Genomic DNA, 15211 nt, shown 5'->3' with positions numbered 1-15211 from the left:
ATCCCGACCTACCTTTAATTTTTGGCCAGACCATAATTGTTTTTATGGCCATGGAGATTTTTTTTCAAATTTTTAACAAATACCTGCAAACAGCACTTTTTGTGTTTTGAACATGCTCAGTGATGTTAGAAATCAACTTACTGATGTTCTAAATGCATTACCGCCTTATTTTCTTTCATTTTTGACACAAAAATAATTTCCGAAAAGTCTCACTTAATAAAAAAGAATTAAAAAAATCCGACCTACCTACCCTATTTTTTTACCATGTTACCAGAAACAAAGAATATTTTTTGGGCCTAACGTAAAGATATCTTAAGCTGTTCATCAATAAACAAGGAGGGCGATTTTTAGTCCCCTACTGGTTGAAAATCAGTTTCAGGGACTATGGGAATGCACTCTTCCGTCCATGTGTCGTCTGTTTCGTTTGCAGTCCATAACTCTGACATTCAGTAAGGGATTTAAACATCATTTGGCACAAATGTTTCCAATGATGAGACGACGTACCATGCACAAACCCGGACTAATGTTACTTTGCACAAATTTACTTTATAATAAGACGATGTGTCTTGCGCAACTTTCAGAGCATAAGCTGAAAGGTTAAGGTCACACTTAGCAATCAAACGTTAATATGGCTTGAAAAAGATCTATTTCCTGTCCATAACTCTGTCATTCATCAAGAAATGTTAATATTACTTGGCACAAATGTTCCTCATGATGAGACGACGTGTCATGAATCAAACCTGGACCCCTAACTCATACATCAAGGTCACAATTGGAGGTCAACAGGGTTTTTTTCCTGTCCGGTCAAGAACTCTGTTATTCATTAAGATATTACAAAACAAATTTTCACCATGATGAGACGATGTGTCATGTGCAACACGCAGAACCCAAGCTCAAAGGTCAAGGTCACACTTGGAGATCAAAGGTCAATAGGATTTTTTATCCTGTCCGGTCTATAACTTTGTCATGCAAAACAGGATTTAAATATCAGTTGGCACAGATATTCAGATATTCCCCTGGGTAAGACAACTTCTCGTGCGCAACACCCTGGCTCTTAGCTGGAAGGTCAAGGTCACACTTGGAAGTCAAAGGCCAAAATGGCTTTTTCATGTCCAGCCTGTAATTCAATAGTCTAAAATGGATTTATTTTAATATAACTTGGCAAAAATGTTCAAAATCACGAGACGGATTGTCATGCGCAAGAACCAGGTCCCTAGTTCTATGATCAAGGTCACACTTAGAGGTCAAAGGTCAAATTCAAGAATGACTGTCTGGAGCATTTCTTCTTCATGCATGGAGAGATTTTGCTGTAACTTGGCACACATGTTCATCATCATGAGACACCTTTGATTTTAGAATCACTTTCCTTTGTTGTTATTGTAAGCTTATATAATGTATTATACAATATTATGTAACTTTTCTTATTACTGACCTTAGAGAAAAAATGAGACCATGTTTTTGAGGTACAACATGAATATTATATCCAATTTTAGGTATATTTTGACCTATTTCTACTTGTTAAAGAGCTTTGTTTGGACTTTTATATTATATAGATTTCTTAAGGATTAACTTCCCTTTGTTGTTACTATATAGCTTATATCATAACTATTTATAATTGGCTGAAAACATCATATGAAAATACAGGTGCTAGTGTAAATACATTTTCTATGACGGGCATATATTGTGACATTCTGGCACTATTGTTTATACTTACAGATGTTATGAAACAATCAATTGTGTTGTTACAACATATTGTATATATAATACAATATTGTTAATACATCATTGACAGATATCGGTTAATTATGTTATACTGCAGTAGAGAAAAATAAGTGCCTTCCAGTAGGGGATTATGTAGATGGGGGATTGTAGAACTAACATGTCTGTGTTCATGTATGTATTTATAAACAGACTAGAGGGAAAATAACCAACTACTTTCTTTTTCTCCCCACCTTTGCCTTTTATTAGCTCACCTAGTGATGACTCACCGTGATCTGTCGTCCGTTCGTCGTTCATCCGTCGTCATCCGTCTTCGGTCCGTCTGCACTTTCGTTTGAAAATAGATGAAACTTAGCATGCATGGTTCATACTGATGCTTCTTTTTCGAACTTGTTCAAAAACTTCCTTAAGGTTGCAAAGTCGCCATATGATGTATAATTGTGTCGATGCGACGTTAAACCCAACAAAAATTCCTATAAGATGCGCGCAGGAGCTGCCAGAGCTGAAATGAAAACATCTTAAAACGATATCTTTTCCTAAACCGCTGTTCCGATTTTGAAGCAATTTCATACAAATATTCTTTGGGTCACTACTACCAAGACTTTTCATTGTTCAAGCGATCCAAATATAGGCAAATAAAAGTAAATAGGACAAGGATCATATGAAGTGTTTGATTGAGAGCTAGTTTAGTCATTAATGCTCGAGCGAGCGGTGTCAAATTTTCATGGCCAGTAACTATTATAGTAATGTCGACAAAACATTTAAATGTAATACTACCCGTAATAGGCTTCTATTTCACCAAAAGCGTACATACAACTTGATAATGCAAGCTTTGAAAATGTCAAACGATAGAAATAAGGTGCATATTGACAACTTTTATAGTGACAGAAGTTCTCAAAACTTCCTTTAAACTACCTCCCCTGATAATTTTGGTTGTTCATGAGTTATCTCCACTTAAAACTAGAGAAAAACTATTTTTCTCCTTTTCCCTACGGAAAATTTTAGATTTCTTTTTGATATTTGTATCAAATCATATGATGCAGCTTTCTACCGCAAAATTTTCTCGAAACTCAAGTTGAGATTTTCATAATCAAAGACATTATATATTTCCCATAGGCATTAATGTTAACTTCTATACCGATTATCTCTCGGTGAAACGTTTTTAATTTTCAATGACTTTAAAGTTTTTAATCATTACTATCCAGTAACAAGATATGAAATATGGCTATTACACCATGTTATCCTAAAGATATTAAATTCAAATCCGTAGAAAAAATACATCTAATGAGAAACACAGTTTGAAAATTGTCAATCCTCCGTTTCATGAATGGGATGATGAGCTCCTATCAAAAATGTTCATGATTAAAATAAAAGAAATTCTCAAATATTAAAACACATGATAACATACAAATATTAAAACAATTGATAAAACAAACTTCAATTTGCTTTGTATGCTGGTCAATGTTCGCTCGAAACCATGGATAACTCGAGCATTTTACTCATCCCCTTGCAACCTCGAGCGGGCGATATTTTACTCTATTTGCAGCCTCCAGTTTGAGAAAAACGAGTGTTGTGTGAAAATAAATATCAATACAAATATTTATTAATTAAGTTTCCTGGTTGCTGTATTTGTTACACAAAAAGACATTTTATAAAATTTCTCTGTTAACCGAAGCCACTTGCCTATATTGAATCCATATACAGAATCTATACTGAGCTGTATGGACTCCATTTCAGCATCCCGTCCGTATGCAGAACCCATGCTAGTCCCATGTTAATCATGATTGCAAACCACAGACTAGGGCCTGATGTCGAAGGGCAAGGTCATTGCTCAAGATCAAATAATTTGTAGTTCAAGGTTGATTTTAAATAATAATATTTGTCATGTGTTTACGATAAATATCCGAGAGCCCCTGCTCATTTGTCAGTAACGAGGCTTGTACAAGAAGAGTTTTTCTATATTTGTACCTGACAATACCTGAATAAACCGCATATGTAACATATATATGAACTCTGAATGGTAATGTAATGATCCTTTTTTATTTGTTCTTTTATCAACTACGTCGTTTACTTACACAATATGTTTTATAAATTCAAAAGGACAACTAGGTTAGCCACTTCTTGTTCTTAAATTCCTCTCACAAGCTACAGTTGATAGAATTAATTCTAAACATAAAGCGTTTCATCATACACTCTTAATTAAAATAAAATGTCTATTCAGTTATCAAGTTGGTAACAATTTTGTTTCTCATTAAATGTAAGCAAGAACATGGAAACAATGCCAAGAATAGGTGTGATAATTGCATGACAGTTTCGGTAATTTATCAATTCAATTGTTTTATTCACTAGGTTAAACAAAATCTCCGTTCAAACAACAGAAGTGTTCTTAAAAGTCTCAAAAAGGGGGATCTTGTGGAACTTTCCAGGGGAAAAGACTACCATAGTGCTGTATACATTGGTATGATTTTATATTGCATTTAGTTAAAAGTGTATTATGTTTAAAGGAGGGTACAATGTATCTTATATCAATAATAAAGTATTATACGTTTGAGATACAAGTAATTGTTTTAGTTTCTTTTTACCTTTTTAAATAATATATGAAGAATTAACACGAGACATTGTTTCACATTTCCGTGCTCTAGACCTTACTTTTACTTAGATTAACAGGATAGATGACATTAAGCTATGCCCTCTGGTTCACAGACGTGAAAATAGCAAAAATCATTTAGAATCTCTCAAAGTTTAAAGAATACCTGGAATTATAATGAAATGGTCCCACTGCAACAAGCATACGTATTCTATATATTGCAGGAGGCAACAAAGTCGTGCACATTGCTGGTAATGAGTATGATTTCAGAAGTAATGCTTCACATCCACGCCGAACAGCAGAGAAAGTTCTTATAAAAAAAGAAAACATTTGGCAAATTGATCATGGTTGTAAAATCTCCAAAAGCAATGATAAGTACGAAAAAAAGTGAGTTAATTTGTGTTTTTTTCATATTTGTTTACCACTCAAAAAGGAGTGTTTTATTTCCGCTGATGTTATTCAGTATTCTGATTTCTGTTATAAAATGATCTGTTCATGTTTTGCTCACTTTTTATTCTGATATGTTCAAATTAGTGCAATACAAAACACATCTAAGGAGGTCAGTCAACTACGTGAGATGTTAATATCGTATAGACATCGTACGTTGACAGTACGAGTACCCTGCGATAGTCATGCGAGCATTAGCAAACCTCTCAGTTTTCCAAATCCGTTCGATGCATGAACGAGCTCTTCCAGGGAAACCGTACGGGGCTCGTGCGAGCTGCTTCCGGCTTCGAAAAACTCTACAAGCTTGTGAAGAACTCGTGAGCTCCGTGAAACTTTTTCACCGGTCCCCAAATCCTCTACGAGTTCAAAACAGCCTTACGACGCAAAATTGAAAGTTAAGTATGTAAAGACAACTCCGAATATGTTTGAATAAAATCCATGACAGACATCCGTGGACAATTTACGAAGACTGGATATATCAATCTAAAATAAAAACATGAAAACTTCGACAAAATTTGTTGAAGCAATTTTGATGTATTTCGTCGAAAGTTGCTATAAATACATATATACACATCAAACTAGATTTTCAGACTGTTTAAATTCATAATCTTAATAGTTTTAAGTGTATATGCTGCGTATGTGTACATGCACGTATGTATGTTTTATAATAATCATGCAGGATTATCTTGAAATAAACTGGCATAATATTTTACTTTTGTAACTAAACCTTGACACGGTTGTTTTTTGTTTTTTTTTTTTTGGTTTTGTTTTTTCGCTTCTGTCCACAATGACTGTAATCGGTTAAACTATACTTTTGGGCGCAGCAAATTACGGACGTTCTCACTGATAATTAGAGTGACAGCTACATCATTTACTACCTGCGTTTGATGTAAACATTTATATTCGACGAGTTTTCTGTAATCGGCAGTATCAATTGTTCATTTTGTAATATTATACTTTTATTCAACTGCGGCAGTCTCAAAACAATACATGATGGTTTTTCTGTATTACTCATTGTGGACCACAATCTCACCTCCTTAACGGGGTGTTAACCTTTCAAGTGACGTAAAATTCTTTCATGCGGGTTAGCAATTAAAATGGTTTACTGGCGTTAATCTGTTCAACCCTGCCTCATGTGGCTGTAGGACACATGTGCCCTCCTTTGGCATCTAAGGCTTTTAAAATGCTAGATTCTTAAATTTTTGTTGCGGGACATAAATTCTAATAAAACAAATATTCAAGGCCCAGCTCTTGAAGATAATCTTATGTTGTATATCTAAACCACATCGACACATTCAGGACATATCAGCACTCTCTAGCTGTTATAGTCGAGGAAGACTCAATGTACCCTACCTTCTTGGCATTATTTCGGGCATAGGTGGGCAGCTGGTAGAGCCGCTGGCCTTCTACAGACAGACTGAATCGCTCATATGATGACTAGAGTAGGGCTCGAACCCTCAGAGACTATGGTCAGGTGATCTGACACCAATATCCTTTACCACTCGGCTATGGCGGTACCTTGTTCACTGTACTAGAATACCTAATAAATTCCCCAAAATTAAAACATCACTGAAAAATAGGAAAAAGAAATTTTACATTTCTGAGCAATGTAATGTAATATTCAATGTGTTTGTTATTAAACCCTTAATAATAAGGTTCTTCAAGGATAGAAAAATATTTCCCCTGCTATTCTTGCATTATTATATCCAGTTTGTAATATATGTAGTTAAGTATATAAATATAACGAGATATTCAATTGCTAGGACAATACCTCCCTTTTGAAATCTAGAAACAGATGTTAGATGTATATCCGGAAATTTTCATGTAAAAAAGGCAAAGAAAATCTCTTATAGAAGTGAAACCCCTAAATGCCAGACATCTTAATACCCAATAAACAGGATCCTGTCTGGTCAAGTCTGATGAGGGTCCATAAACCCCCCTGTAGACTTGACATGTAGTCCATGTAAGAGGATCATAAATTTTATTAATATACACAGATAATTGTTTATTTCCAGTGTTTTTGCATTTATTGATTGAAATGCAGCTTTTTTCAGAATATAAACAAAATTATTTTAGTTGATAATATACTAAGTGTTATTGCTCTGTCATGTTATGTAATGTCCTGGCAATTAAACTGCAACTCTTACATCGAGGCATTTTTTTATTCTCATCTTTTTAGAAAACTCTCACCTTCTTTTAATAAAAAATATATTAAAAAAAATTAAAATTCAGTAAGAGAAATGGCATGTATTTTTTATTCAATTATTATGATTTTTTTATGTAAGTAACAAAATAATACCAGACAAAATGAATATTGCTGGATATTATCAGAAATCAAAGAAGCGTTCAGATGCACATTTAATAGATAACAAGAGTTGTCACTAATGGTGACAAATGCCCCCGCAGCGCCTTGACCTTTGACCTGGTGACCTTGACCTTTGATCTGGTGACTCCAAAGTCAGTAGGGGTCGTGTACTCAATAAGTATTATCAGCATGTGAAGTTTGAATGTTCTGGGTGCAGTGGTTCGCGAGTAAAGTGCCTTCATGCAAAAAGTTAACGTTGTGACTAACGAACGAACGAACGGACAGTTGAAAACTAATATGCCTCACTTCGGGGGCATAAAAATATTTGGACATAAATGATAAAATCCATATATTAACAGATATTGTTCAAAATACACATGATTTATTTATTATATACATGATTTATTCATTATTTTTAAAAAGTGCCTGAATGCATTTTTTATATATAAAAATCAAGCAGTAAAGCGATATAATTGTTATACAATTTAATTTATTTAAAAAAAATGAAATACTCTTGTATTTTAACAGGATTAATCAAATCGTTATAAAGATGAAAACTGGTTTGCTATAAAGGTGAAAAATATCACATGCAATTTATGAACTGTGCAGTAGCTATACAATAGCCTGTTATGATAAACAGAAGCAAGTCTATCGATAGTCCAGTCTTGTATATTTGCACTTATCGACAATACGCAAACCATAGGCCACATACCTCGCACACCAGAATCAGTGTCTTTAAGAGGAAGCCGCTTCTTTATGCAGGAGGAAAACTAAGTGAACGCCGACTAGCACTGACTATATATATGTTTAATTTTAATCTCTATAGTCCTGTATAGTATACATTGAAATAACGCCAGTTCAAATAATTCTTTGATGCGTAGCTTATTTTCAAAATAACAAAAATGTTCGCGATTTTCTTGGACAGTCCTCGTAAATGTCTAATTATGAATGTTTATTATTCCTTGTCTAATTGCAAAGGCTTCTTTTATAAACTTACATAGTTTAAATACAACTTCATAATTTACAGACTGCATTAGTTCTAGAAGATTTACAACATTTGGCCAACAAACATGATTTCTACTAATAAAACGTGTACGGATTTGGTCATTCGCACAACGTATAAATATAAAATGGTTTTCGTCTTCAACTGAAGTTGCATATCATACAATATAGCAGATTATGTTAAAACTATTAATATAATAACGACCTGTTTCAGTAGGTAGTTGGTGCGATATCAGTCTTAACTTTGTGAATGGTATTAATAGAATAAGTGGTATTTCATCCAAATAGTATTCACGTTTAACAATTATCTTAAACAACCTATAAGTACATAAACTTTGACTACCAGATACATGTTGTACAGTGGTAAGCCATGCCTGCACAAACTGATCAATTAGTCTTTGCTTATATTACGTTGGAAACGTTTTAGCATTAACAGAGTCAAAATTTATCCATACATTTGAAAAACCACTGTTACATTACAACGATTTTACTTTAGTTGTCCGATTATTTTTGCCTCTATGGAAATTACGTAACATGGATTCATATAACTTTATCAACCAGTATTTAATGATCATAACTCATCTACCAATATATAACGGGTATCGGCATAACTCACCGTAGACAGCCATATTCCTTGTTGTCTGTTAACGTAATATACCTCTAGCATAATTCAATACAGAACAAACAAAGTCATAAAACAATAGACATATTTAATAAGTTTAAATGGCATATCATGTTTAAGAAAAAAAACTTTCAGTATAATTGAATACAGTGAATTGAATAAGATAATTGAAATTATCTACAGTGACTATTTGCATATTGTTATAAGTCCATATTTCGTCGTTTTTAAGTGGACCACGTTTTCTAAACACAACAACTTTACATTAATTTGGGTTTACTTCTAAGTTCTAACCTCCAATTATTACAATTATTATTTAAAAAATACAGATTATTCTGCAAGTCGGAGGGGTTTTACTGATAATCACCATGTCGTCTGCAACTAACACAAAGAATAAACGATTTTTTCATTTAAACTAACGCCAGAGTTAACCTCATCAAGGAGAAATAACTCTAAATCTTCTAAGAAAAATGAGAAAATTAGATGGGACAATACGTCCACTTGTTTCAATCTAATAGAGTTTTCAAGGTAATCTGAATATGTTTACAACCTCTCACATGAACTTTAACTTTTGAGTACAGTCCTCAGTGTTTTATCTCGAACACCAATTTCGAAAAGCTTAAACCAGAGGCCATTACAGTACACGCTGTCGAATGGATAAATAAAGGCACATGCTAACCTTCCATTTTTCGTTAAAAAATGTGCTAACAATTGCATTGAATAGAAATATTGTATCTGTGGTCGGTTAACCTTTTCAAAACAGTTTTGAAAAATAATCGTACGACTCCTGAGTACTAATGCCATTATACAGACTTTCTAAAGCACTTCTATTAAGAATATCACTCCAAAATAATAAAAAAAAACTAGTATGTTATAGGAATATGACCATTGTAAAAGTGTAGACCCTCTTTTAAGAAAACTCATTACGAAAAACGAACCAACTAATGGCTGTATAACACAATTTTAAACACTTGGTACACACACAAAAGTATGCATATCCACGCGGACGCACAGACATATACACGCATACGCACGCACGCACACACAACGACAGCAAATAAAACACGCAAGCACGTACGCGCGCACATGCACGCACACATGCACAACGACAACAAAAGAAATCTACGCACATTAATTGCACATGTTGTTTTCTTTTTCACAATATGATATTATGTCATGAAGATACATTTGTATATGTCATATTGTAGTTGCTGATTGAATATATATTTATATGTGGTTCATGTAGATATAAATGCACAATGATTGTAAATATATATGAGTAAAACAGATAAATTCAAAAGAAAGAAAAATGAAATTTACTATTATACATTTCAATTCTATTTTGATCATTTTTGCATATATTAAATTTATTTACAGAGTTATCATATTTATTCTTAGCATTAGCACATTTGTCGTCAAACCACTCAGCTTTTTACGGAATATATTTTTAACATGGGGTTTATCATATACAGTGTCATGTTTGTTAAACAAACAACATTTGTGAAAATCAACATTACTACTTACATTATTTTGTTTAGGTAACATGGAAATAAGGCCTTATCTGAAAAACACCACGCAGATCATCGTTCGATTTTATGCAAGTTCGCTCACACTGACCATTGCTATTGCCGTGGAAAACGCTACATGATACGAGTAAACTAGAGGGAGTGCGATCCAACCACTCGTTAAATAATTCGACAGAAAAAAGAAAGACTTTTACTAAAGTTATTCTCGTGCAAAAGCAGATAATTAATTACGCTCGAACCAGTACTTCAAGCATAGTTATGTATAACAAATTTTATCAAAATCATTTCCAAGTCTACCATTATCAATTCTTAAAACAAAATTATTTACATAGGTCAGGCAGTTTGATACCAAATTTATTATGTACAGAGTCTATATAAATACGATCGATTGGCACATCTGGACAAATTTCATAAGAATTATTCAATTTTACAATATTGCACACTGTACTAGCATTAGATCAACTGTGCACATCATATGAAACAAGTAGAGCTAATACAAAGCATAACGGAGTCAATATGAGAAAAATAGGGCCAATACGAGAAAACAGGGCCAATACGAGAAAACGGGGACAATACGGATTCAAGCAATTCTGATTGGTAGACGGCGAACGACAGCAAAGACATCGGAGTTTTACCTATGTGATGGTTGAATGCTATATATAATAAAATATAGGTGTTGACCATCCCGGTGTCATACCAAACATATTGCGTTACAGCTTCAATTAAAATAAACAGGCTGAGCATCTATAGGAATCGCATGTTGTAGACTCAAAGACATTATCTGACGGGAACTTTAATAAAAAGATCAGTCAGGTATAGTATCTCCAGCCTATAGGAGTTTGAGCTGTTTTCTTTTTTTAGCTCACCTGTCAAATAGTGACAAGGTGAGCTTTTGTGATCACCCTTCGTCCGTCGTCCGTCGTGCGTCCGTCTCGTGCGTCCGTGCGTCCGTCAACAATTTCCTGTCTGCACGATAGTGGTTTCATTTATGATTTTATTTTAACCAAACTTGCACACAACTTGTATCACCATAAGATCTCGGTTCCTTTCTTGAACTGGCCTGATGCCATTACAGGTTCCAGAGTTATGGCCCCTGAAAGGGCCAAAATTAGCTATTTTGACCTTGTCTGCACAATAACAGATTTATTTATAATTTGATTTTTACCAAACTGGCACACAACTTGTATCACCATAAGATCTCGGTTCCTTTCTTGAACTGGTCAGATTCCATCATGGGTTCCGGAGTTATGGCCCCTGAAAGGGCCAGAATTAGCTATTTTGACCTTGTCTGCACAATAGCAGCTTCATTTATTATTTTATTTTAACCAAACTTGCACACAACTTGTATCACCATATGATCTTGGTTCCATTCTTGAACTGGCCAGATTCCATTATGGGTTCCAGAGTGATGGCCCCTGAAAGGGCCAGAATTAGCTATTTTGACCTTGTCTGCACAAAAGCAGCTTCATTTATGATTTGAATTTAATCAAACTTGCACAAAACTTGTGTCACCATAAGATCTCAGTTCCTTTCTTGAACCAGCTAGATCCCATAATGGATTCCAGAGTTATGGCCCCTGAAATGGGCCAAAATTAGCTATTTTGACCTTGTCTGCACAATAGCAGCTTCATTTATGATTTGATTTTAACCAAACTTGCACAAAACTTGTATCACCACAAGATCTTGGTTCCATTCTTGAACTGGCCAGATTCCTTCATGGGTTCTAGAGTTATGGCCCCTTAAAGGTCCAAAATTGGCTATTTTGGCTTTTGCAGCCATATAGAGACTTCATTTATGGTTTTATTTGATACAAACTTCCAAAATATCTTCAACAACAATAAATCTTGGATTCCATGACAAATCAGATCCATTCGTAGGTTCCAGAGTTATTTTATATCTGATTAACTCCCCTGATTGTAATCAAAATGGATTTATATCAGTAAGTACTTACAGGACTTATTTGAAATTTCATTATTGTCATTAGTTGGACTGAGCCAATGAGGGTAGATAACTATGGACTGATTTTATGTCAAATTACCTCTCTTTATTTCAAATTAAAATGGGTATATCTCCGTAACTAATGAAGATACTGATCTGAAATTTCATTTATATCAACAGATTTATTTGGCAGATCCTTCTTTTGTTAACTTACAATCATAGTTCTTTAATTACTTCCCTTTTACGTTACTATAAATAGCTTGTTTTTACTAACTTTTTTATTATTGGCCATAGGGAAAAACCGAGACCACTTTTCTGTGGTACAACATAGATGGTACCTCCAATTTTTAGGTGTATTTTGACATATCTGTACCTTGTAAGAATTTTTTTTCCTTTTTGGTTTAATTTCTTCCCTTTGTTGTTCCTGTCCTTTGGACTTAGATATTTTTTCTGAGGACCTTCTTGTCCTCAACTCAGGTGAGTGATATGGGGCCATCATGGCCCTCTTGTTTTTTTTTTTTTTTGTTGTTTTTTTTGTAATTTGAAGGTTGTTAGTTTAAACATTTAATGATTTGCCTGATTCCTGAAATTATCGAGCTTATAACTAAAAACATTTACGAATCATCAGGGTGTCAAAATTATTCAAACAAAGGTCAACATGGTTCAATTTTGTTGAAATACGGTGTAAATATTCTATTATTTCGTCAGTTGGCGACCAATCCCCTAAGGGTCATCTTCAAGTATAGGTAGAGGCCAGATTGTAGGGATCTTTGCCTCTTTGGTTGATTTTACTGACATTACGTTTAAGCTATAGTCACACATACGGATATGTCCGTGCGTTGAAGTACGGTGCGGATAGGATTAGTCTGTGGGTGTATAACTACTGAGCAGTACGTCTTAGTACGGGAAAAATGGTGAGAAACAGGAAACAAACAAAACAATACAGGACGCGAATAAGTACGGATAGGTACGAGGTACTACGTTGAATTACATTTTACTGCGCCTTGCAACTTGCCCAGCGCACGGACGGGTCTGCTGTAAACTACGTTCAACTATGCTTAAGTACGAGCAGCCTCGAATAACTACGTTCCGCTACGGCGAGGTACGTAACAGCACGGATAACTACGTTTAAGTACGTTTAACTACGGATGAATAAGTTTCAGGCAAGTTGGCATAAAGTCACGCTCAAATGGCTACGGTTCGCTCAAACTTTTGTGCATGTTCAAAAGTTGGAGAAACTTGCAAGTTTGGATTAAGTTTTGAATACGTTTTGACCACGTTTTGGTACGGATTAATACGAATGACTACTCTGAGGTACGGTTCAGGTACGGATCGATACGGATTACTACGTTTCTGTTCGTAGCTAGACGTAGCTATCCGCGCCCTATGTGTGACTGGGGTATTACACTGACACTAGCATAAGTTTCGAACACAGAGTCCTCTAACGATATCGCTTCATTGAATAAGACTGAATTGACCTGTTGTTATTACTCTGTAAGACTTGTATAGTTAGAGCTATTCTCTAGATTGCCCTGTGGTGAGTTGCCATATCTAGGATTGTTCAATAACCCGCTATGTGTACTATCACTGCTGCTTTTTTGTGTTTTCTCAGTATCTTTACTTTTTTGTTATCAGTGAAATATGTCGCATGTCATCCAAAAAAAATTATTTACTTAACACTCAAGTACTAAATTTAAACCCTTTAGTTTACTTTAAACATCTTCAGTGTAAATTTTTATCCACTCCAAAAAAACGTCCGTATACAGATTGGTCACGTGACCTCTACTTACTCAACCCCCCCCCCCCCCCCCCCCCCACCCCACACACACCCAGGAATTTGCCCTCTGCTAATTTTTAACAATGTTGAATTGATGAACATTGCATCCTTCTATGACTTAGCTTCCAAGTTTTATAACAAAGCACAGTTAAAAGTTCACAGAGCACCTCCTGAGAACCTTCTCAGTGTAGAGTAACCAAATTTTATGACGAAAATAATGGTTATCACTCTAAAGCAGTCCATTTACATGTGTATATATATATATGCCAAATTGGAGCCGCCGTTTGAATAAAAAGGGTGGCCAGTGCGAATACTCTCTTTAACATAGAATCAAGTTCAACGTTAATGTATGTAAGAGATGGCCTGTCTTTCTAACGTTCTTTTGATAAAGCGATACCAATCTTGCAGCGAAAATAAATCTTACATGTATAGCTGGAAACAACACCCATCTTTTTCCGCAACCTAAAATATTAACACCTTGTTTAAAAAAACCTACATCGATACACACAATTAACATTGGGCTCTAGCAACTGTAAATATTAAGTAGGTAAATATATTATTTGTGTTTATCGAGTGGGTAGCAATATGTCTCGCAATGCAAAAAAATTCCCCTAAACTTTTCATAGAATTTGGCTCGTGACTCTCTTAGATTGTACTAATTCTGAATGAAATTATTTGTTTACATAAAACAAATAAAAAATAAAGTTATCTGGAGAGTATGTTGTTCTTTGGGAGTATATTGACCTGTCGATAAATATGCATGACACATGATTATTGCAATGTGATTGCAACAACGCTAATTAAGGATTTACAAATGGAACGTGATACCACGGTCCGTATCTTTAGTATCATTGAAGAATAGATCCGAATCTGCGGTGAAGTATTAGGTTATCAGACTACGAGTTTCAGCGTCTGTCTCCGCTTTTCTGTATAACGTCACTGACGGTATTAGGAGTAACACAGTCTTAGTCCTACACCGATTGTCCGATAATCGACCGCCATCACTGTTTTGGAATTTTGCGATTCTCCTGTGTGTATCAAGACAGATAATGATATCCTACTAAAAGAATATTCTGCCTTTTGCATAACTTGAACCGATTAAACCAACAGTGGCGCGCTTCATCGCTTCAACTGTTAACAACTTATATCCAGCTCATCTCATCTCATCTCATTATTAGTAAAAAAAAAACTTTTTTCGTACGTTTGCTTTCTTCAAGCAAAATATGTAAAAAGAAGTCTTTAAGCCGTTAAGACTAATTGGATTTGATACTTCTGGTGCTCAGCAGTTTAT

The 15211-nt window shown here is 34.7% G+C and overlaps 1 protein-coding gene across 1 annotated transcript in view; it reads left to right on the top strand.

The window, feature by feature from the left end:
* The window catches only part of LOC128552455 (uncharacterized), a 46566-nt gene that overhangs the window by 21638 nt on the left and 9717 nt on the right, over positions 1 to 15211 (top strand). The window contains exons 10-11 of the mRNA XM_053533495.1: positions 4069 to 4177; positions 4531 to 4693. Of these exons, the coding sequence (XP_053389470.1) occupies positions 4069 to 4177; positions 4531 to 4693 (272 nt within the window). The remainder of the gene's footprint in view (positions 1 to 4068; positions 4178 to 4530; positions 4694 to 15211) is intronic.

This window comes from Mercenaria mercenaria, unplaced genomic scaffold (assembly GCF_021730395.1).
Source record: "Mercenaria mercenaria strain notata unplaced genomic scaffold, MADL_Memer_1 contig_2815, whole genome shotgun sequence".
In the NCBI taxonomy this organism is placed as follows: Eukaryota; Metazoa; Mollusca; class Bivalvia; order Venerida; family Veneridae; genus Mercenaria; species Mercenaria mercenaria.
The sequence above is the reverse complement of the archived record's forward strand: the minus strand, read 5'-3'. Positions and strand labels throughout refer to the sequence as shown.